At 35.2% G+C, this 10000-nt stretch overlaps 1 protein-coding gene across 1 annotated transcript in view; it reads left to right on the forward strand.

Annotated features, from left to right (window-relative positions):
• LOC106876467 (carbonic anhydrase 2) overlaps positions 1 to 10000 on the forward strand; it is a 23605-nt gene that overhangs the window by 12994 nt on the left and 611 nt on the right. Inside the window, exons 7-8 of the mRNA XM_052971541.2 lie at positions 287 to 444; positions 2915 to 10000. The exon at positions 2915 to 10000 is cut by the window's right edge and continues 611 nt beyond it. Of these exons, the coding sequence (XP_052827501.1) occupies positions 287 to 444; positions 2915 to 3169 (413 nt within the window). The 3' untranslated portion in view covers positions 3170 to 10000. The remainder of the gene's footprint in view (positions 1 to 286; positions 445 to 2914) is intronic.

Raw genomic sequence — 10000 nt, forward strand, 5'->3', positions numbered from 1 at the left:
GCAGGCAGGCAGGTAGGTAGGTAGGCAGGCAGCAAAAGTGAGAACATACAAAGTATCATCCTGCTAAGCCACTTGAACTATCCAAAAGGATATTACTTTGCATGAGAAAATACAATATTAAACCACATGTACTCAGCAACCACAAACTTTCCCCCACAAGTTGAAGCAAAAAATGTAAGAAGCTTGTAAAACTCAAATATCTTGACAATCTTAGACTGAGCCAAATCTCAAAGTCATCTATATATCTATGTTATAATATATGTAACGGTATTATTTTCCTTTACAGGTAATAGATACCCCGTGATTTCTTGGAAGCTAGAGGCATTTTTTCCTGTTAATCAAACTTGTTATTACCGTTATGAAGGCAGTTTGACATACCCACCTTGTTGGGAGACAGTTATATGGGTAATATTCAAGGATGCACTTCAAATATCTTCAGGTCAGGTAAGGCAAGAGTGTGAGGAAGTAAATGCATATGTACATACATGCATACATACAAATACGTATATACTCACAAATATATACATACAAATATATATACGCGCATACAAAATATATGGATACAGATCTACATCTGCTGGTGACTACATAGGTACTAAAACAAGCAGCGAAAGCATAGTACATGCTTCAAAGTTCTACCTCCTTGCCAGTGACGGCAGTATTTTTCAGTTCATATGTATGTTTTTGTGTGTACAGAGAGAGAGAGAGACAGACAAACAGACAAATAGATAGATAGATAGATAGATAGATCTTATTTATTATACAAATGCGAGTGTATGTGGTTATGCATCCTTGAGCAAAACGAATTTGATTTTCGAAACCTATGTCCCAAAGAAAATGTCATCTGTAAAAAAATTCAAAATATATAATTTTCTACCAGAAATACCTCAACTTTTAGATCGACAGTTCTCCTTCTCTATCTGTCACTGTGAATCTCTTTCTCTCTATTATTTACCACATGCTTTATCACACACTCTCTCTCTCTCTCTCTCTCTCTCTCTGTATATGTATTATCTCTCACACATTGCTTTCATTTTGTTTAAAACTTCGTCTTCTAATGTTTATTTTCATTTTATCACAACTATTACGCACAAATCTTGTTTTCTGATTGGATAAAAAATGATCAATCTTTAAGACTTTGTAACATTTTTCTAAAATTTTTCTGGAAAAACTGAATCATAAACTTGGATTCAATGCGTAAAAAAATACAGCAATATGCTACATTTGAAAATTTTCACTTAATTTTAAAATTTTGAAATCTGTGACACCAACAGAAAAGATATCTACCTCTTTCATTTATCACTTTTCTCATGGTAAACTTTCCCCATCTCTGTACATTTCCCCACATTTTCTCTCACACTCTGTAAAAGTATATGACTCATGCTGAGTATTTGTATGTATGCGTTAAAGGAATTTCATTAGGTCGACAGAGTAGTATAAAAAAAGGTATGTTAAAAAGGGTATGTAATAGCATACTTTTCTGTTAGAAAATGTTTTATTCCAAGAAATTGGACAAAATTGATACTAGGTGGCAGGGTGGGGTGAGAATTTATAAATTTGGGAATTTTTTTTTTTTCTTTTACTGCAAAGAAGTTTTCCATTGTTTTTAAGTGCATAGCGAAAAAAATAGACAAAATTGGTCTGGAAGTGGGGAAGGGGATTCATAAATTATCAACATCTTTTTTTTAGAAAAAGGTCTCCACCACCACCACATCACTTGCAAGATGGTGGAAATCCATTTTATGTGGGTGCGCTTGCTATTCTCAAAGTCCACCAAGGCACTCTATTGCGAAAATTACCTGCCAACAATGACATACTCAGCCAGTGTGTGTGTGTGTGTGTGTTTGTTTATTACAGCAAAAGCTGAATCTGTATTTTAGAGAAATATTGAGCTTTGTTTTTAATAACTAGTTGATCTAGCAAGCGGGGCCTCATATCAGTGAAGGGGGCCGGTGCGCATTGATGCCGTCGAGAAGTAGGCCCTGAAACGGCGCGCATTCTCTCCTGGTGACCCCATACACTTGCTGGCTTCCGGTATGCGGAGTTCTTGACTGGTAGCACTTGCATGTACAAGTTGTTTGCAAGACATTTAACTTCAGTCTGGGTTGCTGACAACTGAGATGTAATTAACTTGAACCATATAGTTGGGAAGCAAACTTCTTACCACACAGCCACACCTGTGCCTATGCATACATACTTACATATGTATATACACACACACACACACACATATTGTCTATCTATCTATCTATCTCTAAATATATATGTATGTATGCATTATTTAGAAGCTTTTGCAAAAATTATTTCATACAGCTACAATAATTAGTTTTAAAAGTTATTCACTATTTAGAATAATTCTTTTATTTAAGAGAATGTCACTAACCTTTGTGGAAGACGTTTGTGTGTAGTATGTATTTTGTGTTTAAGTGCTTTTGTTTTTCAACTCATCTAACACATGCATTCCAGGCTAATGTACATAGAGGAAGTTGTCTTTTTTGTGATGGTGTTACCTATTTGCAGTTCAGTTCTGGAATTATAATTTATAAAATTTCCACAAAAGTTAGTGACACTCTCTTAAATAAAAGAATTTTTATGAATAGTTAACTTGTAAAAAAAAAAATATATTTTTAATTATATACCTATGTATGTGTATATATATATATATATATATATATATATATATATGAGAGGCTGCTGAAAAGTTCCTAGATTTAAAGGTGTCATGAAAGGCCTGGTTGGAGGCCCAGCCTTCCGAGTTCTTTTACAGGGCTTAGAAAAACTGGAGGACTACTGCAATAAGTGTGTGAATTTGAAAGGGTAACATGTTGAATAAAATCAGAATTAACTGATCTTGTATTTTCTTTTACCCTAAGCCAGAAAGTTTTAAGCAACCCCTCATATATATATATTACAGATGAATGAATTCCGTACTAATTTGGATGAGCTTGATGAATCAGCAGTGAGAATATTAATGGGAAACAACTTTCGACCCCTTCAGGAGCTAAATGATAGAATTATCTACCGCAGCTGTGATCCAGTTATGAGTGATGTGACTTCATCATTGTCCTGGTCTGCTGTACTACTGATGCTTTGTCAAGTGGGAATCTTCATGGATAATAGTTACTTCTGGTATCTTGTGCTACACAAATATCGCCCAACAGAATGGTAACTCAAGTGCTGTTCTTTAATGACTCAATTGTTGTGTTGTTTCTTTAGCGACTTGTGTGTTGCCATTGTCATCTTTATCAGCAACCAAAATAAAACTCAGCATTGAGCAACTAAACAAGGAAATAACAAAAGATAAATATACTACAAGAAGGCAGTGAAATAGTAAACATATCCAACACAAGCTGCAAATTTAACATTCACAGTATTCTACATCATCATCAACAGCAATAACAGCCACACTAACAATCTCAAAGACTACATCTCCAAAACATGAGAAGATAAGCACCTTCTACCTAGACCCTTATTTTAAACCCTTCCTTCTGTCAGACACTTAAAAGAAGCAATAGGGATATGTAAAAAGTTAAAAAGGCTTGGGGTCAGACAAACCTACAAACATCCACCATAAGCATTGTGTGCTGCACGCACTAACATATACAGCTAACTGTATCAGCATTGATAAATTCCAAGGTTCTGGAGCTGAGGAAAATCAATTCTAAAGTCCAACAAAATTCAAAGTGAAGTAACATTATATAGGATCATCACTTTGCTATTACATACCCTCAAAAATTCCAGGAAGACTTATCCTTGATATCACTAATCTACACATCGCCATTCCCCAACACAAAAGTCGCTAAAGAAACAACACTGGCCACTGTACACAACCACCACACTTCTTCTCAAAAGCCTGATACAGAATGTATATGATGTCATAAAAGAAAAAACTACCATTTGTACCATTCTAACCACCATTGATATCAGCAAAGTTTCAACTCCATTTCTTACTGTCTAACTCATACAAAAGTGTGTGATAATGCTGATCTGGATCTATGGAAACCATATTTGTGGTTTAAGAGTTAACAAAGACTCAATTTAGTAAAGAAAATGGTTGTTTAGGACTGATTCCATCATTTTGATTTGTTGTGTTGCTGTACATGTTGTGGCACTCTGAGTAACCTTAACACAAGTAGGTAGTAGGTCAAAGGATGAGATGTAATCCACAAATTCTCAGTTCCAAGGTTATATGATTAACATTTGATATGTTGAAAGTGAAGGTCTTCATGCATCAGTTGTTGGTAGAGATGTGTAAGCTGGAACATGCTGTCTCATGTTTTCATAAGTTGGTTGAAGAACATCTCCACAGATATGGAAATACTGGAGTATTTGGTGTACCAGTTGTGCATTGTTAGAAAGTATATAGAGAGTTATCAGGGGGTGGTCGTCTGGTTGGAGTTTTCACACTTGATAACATAAAATGTCGAGATGGAATTGAGGAGAGTTCTGTTAAGATTTTGTTGCGTATACACATGTGTATATGCATTTGTCTATGAGCATGCGTGTATGTGTGTGTGTGTGTGTGCACATGTGCATTCATATTTGAATGTGGGTCTTCACAACTGGCATTGTTTATGTTTCTTATAAACAAAATATCTAGCAGTAATTCAATAAAACAAAGGTTGGTACAAGAAAGGGCATCCAGCCATAGAAGACTGTCTCAAGAAATCTCATCTAACTTATGATAGTATTGAAAGAGCAAGTGTAAAGACAAAAGGAAACAAATGCCTTGTGTCTACAATTTCTGACTGCAGTCAATAGCCTGGAAATGGAGATGGCCTCCATGAGAATGGATTGACTTTAAATTACTGCAAAAAGATGAAACCTTTAGTCACAAACAAATGACTTGATGAAGGTCAATGAGAGATTTTCAGCTTCACTTTCCAAAGAGAAATAGCTGAATGGACAGGGTATTACTGAATTATATGTTTAAATATTCCGTAAAATTTTTTCTGTTGCCACTGGCTCAGAAATTTATTTCTTATAATTTAATACTTCACTTAATCTATTTGTTGGATATAGGTACCAGATGATCTTGAAGTGTTATCTGGCAGATGTCCAAAAGGCAAATATATTTCAAAGCTGTAACACATAACTTTGATTTATTTTGTTATATGAATTGTGTGTATGTTTATTTGCATATAGATATTTCTATATGTATTTAAGCCAGTGTATTAATGGCACAAAATAATAATATAATGAAGCTTCTTAATAAACAATATACTTTGAATTTCCGTTTTGTTTTGTGTTTCTACTTACGACAAAGTGGCTTATAATTGGCTTTGGGTATAGCAAAGATTTTTCTACTTATAATTCTTTTATTCTTTTGTTTATTTGATTGCAGCCATACAGGAGCACCACCTTGAAGTGTTATTTTTTTAGCCTTATACTTATTCTCTCGGTCTCTTGTACCAAACCACTAAGTTATGGGGATGTAAACACACCAACACCAGTTGTCAAGCAGTGATGAGGATACAGACACAAAGACACACACATATAAATATATACATATGATGGGCTTCTTTCAGTTTCCGTCTACCAAATCCACTCACAAGGCTTTGATCGGTCCAAGGCTGTAGAAAACACTTACATAAGGTGTTACGCAGTGGGACTGAACCTACAACCATGTGGTTGGGAAGCAAGCTTCTTAGCATAGAGTACTTTTTTCATTATAATTTACCCTTCAGATTTGTCAATGGACCATGGTCAAACATTGAGAACTGCAGTCTTAAAATTAAATGAAAAGGAATTCTTGGGATAAACATATTCTCAGCAGCAGCAGCACGGCCTTTCAATATTATTGTTTCAATCAAATATGACACCAGATGTTTTACTACCAATGTAATAAATGTAGAGCATACAGGTTTTAAAGATAAATTTGAGTCTATAAAGTGGCATACAATGTAAATGAATATACGCGAGAACCTCACTGAGGTAGTTCATAAATGCTTTGGGAACTGAGAACTAAAACAGGGTCTACAGATTTATACACAACTTAACCACCATGCAATTGTTGAACAATCTGCTCACTGATCAAATATTGGTTGGATAAATACTATTCTTTCACAGAGCCTTTTGTGGTTGTGGTAGCTGCACTGAATGCTGGAATAAGCTAGATTTTAAGTCCTTCCTTAATTGATAATGGCAAGAGCAAAGCTCAGCCATAAATATTCCCATTTTGATGAAGCAAAATATTTCCAAGTTCCAAAAAGTCTTTTAGTAAAATAGTTTCTCAAACAGAAAATGTAAAACTCTGCTGTTTCCCTTTTTATTTCCTTCCTGCCAACTTCAACCTGAATATTTAGTAAAACAGATCAGTATTAATTAGTCACTATTAAGGTAAGCTCATGTTTGCTACCAGATTCAGTATCTTAAAACACGATTCCACAAATGTGAAGATTTCATGTAGCTTCTGATTTGATCAGCTCTTGTCATTTTTGAAAAGACTGAAAATGTCACTGTTTTCATATATATATATATATAAATATGTGCATGCATGTGTGTATGTGTGTTAACATTTACACAAGTCTACAAAGCAGCACCGGTTATGCTTTGTACTGTTATGTCTCATAACTTGGCACTTCAACAAATTAAGATCAACTAACCAATAAGTAGATGACTGAGACACTGAACAGCCATGCTACAGTATCACTGTAGTCCAATGACTAAAACCAGTATAAAAACAACATATGCCATCATCATCATAATCATAATGATCGCAATGAAACAAAGAGCAACAAACATAATTACATAAAAGAGGACAGCATGTTTATTTAGTAAAATCTTCCAACCTTGAGTAAAATGTCAGCATCAACATCACATTCAAATAGGATAAAATACATTTAAAAAAAAAACAAAAAACAAACAAACAAAGAGGACTCTTAAGACAGTGGGAGGAGTTACTATCAAGGAATATAGATGGCGGCAGACGAAAATGGTTGTCACTGGTTTTCTGTCTGTCAGGATAGCAAGTCCTAGCTTATGTGTATGTATACATATGTGTATGCATATGTAGTTGTTTCTTTATATATGAAAGGAGAGAGAGATTATAGTAAAATGTGTGTATGATATATGTTTGTGAATGCAAATTCATGTGTGCCAGATTACAAGTGAAAAATATTCAGTTTTTTTTTTTTACTTTTTGTATATCACTATAAACCATCATTACTACCATTGAGGCTGTTTCTTTTTTTTTCTTTTGTCTTCTGTCAGGCACACAACCAATGTTTGCAAGAAAGGGGTTATGATTTGATGAAATCAAAGCTCAGTATAATTAATCACTGGCCCTTATTAACCAAACCCCGCCCGCCACCCAAACCTCAGAAGGATAATGAAAGGGACTTTTGAACACGACACATAAAAAAGACAAGACTAAAATTCTGAATGGCATGTCTGATGTTTATACTACAGATTTGCAGCCATTTTTTTTTTACCATTATTATAATCATTATTATTATCTATTAATTAATCAATTAACTAACTGACGATAACTGCCCCCAAATTCAAGGCTTTGTGCTTTTGAAAGAAGTATAATAATCCTTTCTACTAAAGGCACAAGACCTGAAATTTGGGATTGAGGGGACTAGTTGATTACATCAACCCGTTTTTCACTGGTACTTAAGTTATTGACCCTGAAAGGATGAAAAGCAAAAGTCAACCTTGCAGAATTTGAACTCAGAACATAAAGACTGACGAAATACCACTAAGCATTTTGCCTGACTTGCAACAACTCTGCCAGCTCGCCACCTTAGAAACATACCACTACCATTATTACTTTTTGCTTTATTTCTTACAATTGTAGTGAAAGAGAGAGAATAGGTTGTTATTTTTCCTAATGTTTTTTGAAAATATTTAGATGTGCATGGGTGATTGTGTGTATGTATGTCGATGAAGGAAGAAAGAGAGAGAGAGCATTGTGTAGAGGTGGAGAGTCAATAAACAACATCAACATCAACAACAACAACAACAACAACAACAACCATTTACAACAGTAAATCAAAACCAACTTTCCACATAGGTTTAGTGTTTAAAAAAAAAAAAAAAAGAACAAACAAAACAAAAACAAACACTGTGATCACGGTGGGAGCAATGGGGGAAGAAGAATATGTGAGAAAGGTTGTGATAATAGTGGTGTTGCCGGCGGTATGAAGTAATTATGAGAAAAAAAAGATGGGGTTGGTACTTAGACATGATATATGTGTGGTTAATGTATTAGTAGTCATAGAAGTAGCAATGGTAAGGAACAGTTATCTCCCTTGTCAGATGGAAATCGCTGCACGAACTGGGGATGGTTATCAATGGATGGAGAAGGAATGAAGGGGTGAATAGGTGAACGGTCAGCGCAGTGAAGGAGTGAATTAAAGAAGGTAAATTCAGGATAGGATTAGAGTAGAGCAAGATGCAAGGGGCCTGCCACCTCTTATTTTTAGCACCCACCACCCTCCTTGATACACACATCAACATTATACACAATGGCAGGGCCTATAAGAGGGAGAAGGGGGTTAACCAAAACATCAGCCCAGGACTTGAAAAACCAAAGAGGCTCATGAATGTGATGGAGCCCCTAGCTAAAAAAAAAAAAAAATTAAATTAAAGTATAAAGTCTCACAACCCCTCGGATTTTGAGAGGCGAACCACCCTCTCCCTCTGGAGCCTAAAAGTGGCCTTGTTCCACCATTCAAAATTTCTCGGAGGCCTTGACTACTGGTTATATGAGCTGGTCATAATAGTGAAAGGGGTGTTAAAAATTGTGAATGCAGAGAAAGTGAGAATGAAAGAGAGAGAGAGAGAGAGAGGACATCTGAGTTATTACCCCTGCCATATCCATGGCTACTACCACTACCACCCCCATCGCAGCACAGCAATAATCATTAATGGTGGTAAGAAGTGGAGGTGACGGATAAAGTGGAAAAGCAGAATAAGTCAAGTAAACAGCAAATGAATGCAATGTATATTAATGAACCAGAAAATTTCTTTCGTTAGCATCTAATTTTGTTTTAATGTCTTCAGTCATTGAACAATGGTCACATTGCAGACAACATTCTAGAACAGGGTCTCTCACAAGGTTTGGGTTGACCTGTGAAAAGAGGAGCAGTAACTTACCACATTTAATAAAATAAAGATGGCTTTTAGTTCTTTTTTACTTTGTTTTGTTGTTTTTTTTTTTTTTTAAATTGTACAACACCATGGCAAAGGAAGAAGAATCATATGGATGCAAGCTTTTTTGACTGCATAAATACACGACTGGGGAAGCAAAACATCTCACAAGTATTATTTTGGGGGTGGGTTGAGGCCTGGTATTTTTCAATTTGAGGACTACTGTTCCAGCATATAGTCAATTAAATCAACCAGTCACTTATTGTACAAACTGATAATTATCTTATTTTATCAATTGGGGGAAATTGAAAAGTGAACTGGATTACAGAAATGTAACCAAATAGCACAAGATAGTTCATCCAACTTCCTGATGATCCTGCCATCTACCCTCCAAAGTTTTTTAAAAGAATTTCTACTGAAATTTAGTTTTATAAAGTTCTCTTGTGTTTTTTTTTTTCTGCTTGTCTTTTTTTTTTTTCAAACTAGGTACAAAGGCCATCAGATTGTGTGGGGAGAAAAAGGATATGTGCAAACATGTGCTTGTAACAAGTGCATGTTTCCCATATTTCATTAACATCTATAAGTTAACCTTTCTTCAACCGAGACAGAAATGCAACCACATCAGACAAATCATATCAAGAGCTCAGTTTGTGCTTGAAGTCAATCTCGGTAGCATATGAATCCAGAATTAAGCAAAATGGAACATAAATAAATACTGTTAAGACATTTACCCTAGCATATTACATTTTCTATGACCAAGGGTTTAAATCCTTCTCACACAATTTGGATAGGAAGGTATACAAACAACTGAATTATTCTTCTCCCTCTCCCCTATTACATGACTGGGTCTTATTTTATTGTTCCACCATCACCAGCCAAAGAGTGGAGGATTAGCAGGGATTGG

The sequence above is a fragment of the Octopus bimaculoides genome, chromosome 11, assembly GCF_046866305.1.
Source record: "Octopus bimaculoides isolate indiv1 chromosome 11, ASM4686630v1, whole genome shotgun sequence".
Lineage (NCBI taxonomy): Eukaryota > Metazoa > Mollusca > Cephalopoda > Octopoda > Octopodidae > Octopus > Octopus bimaculoides.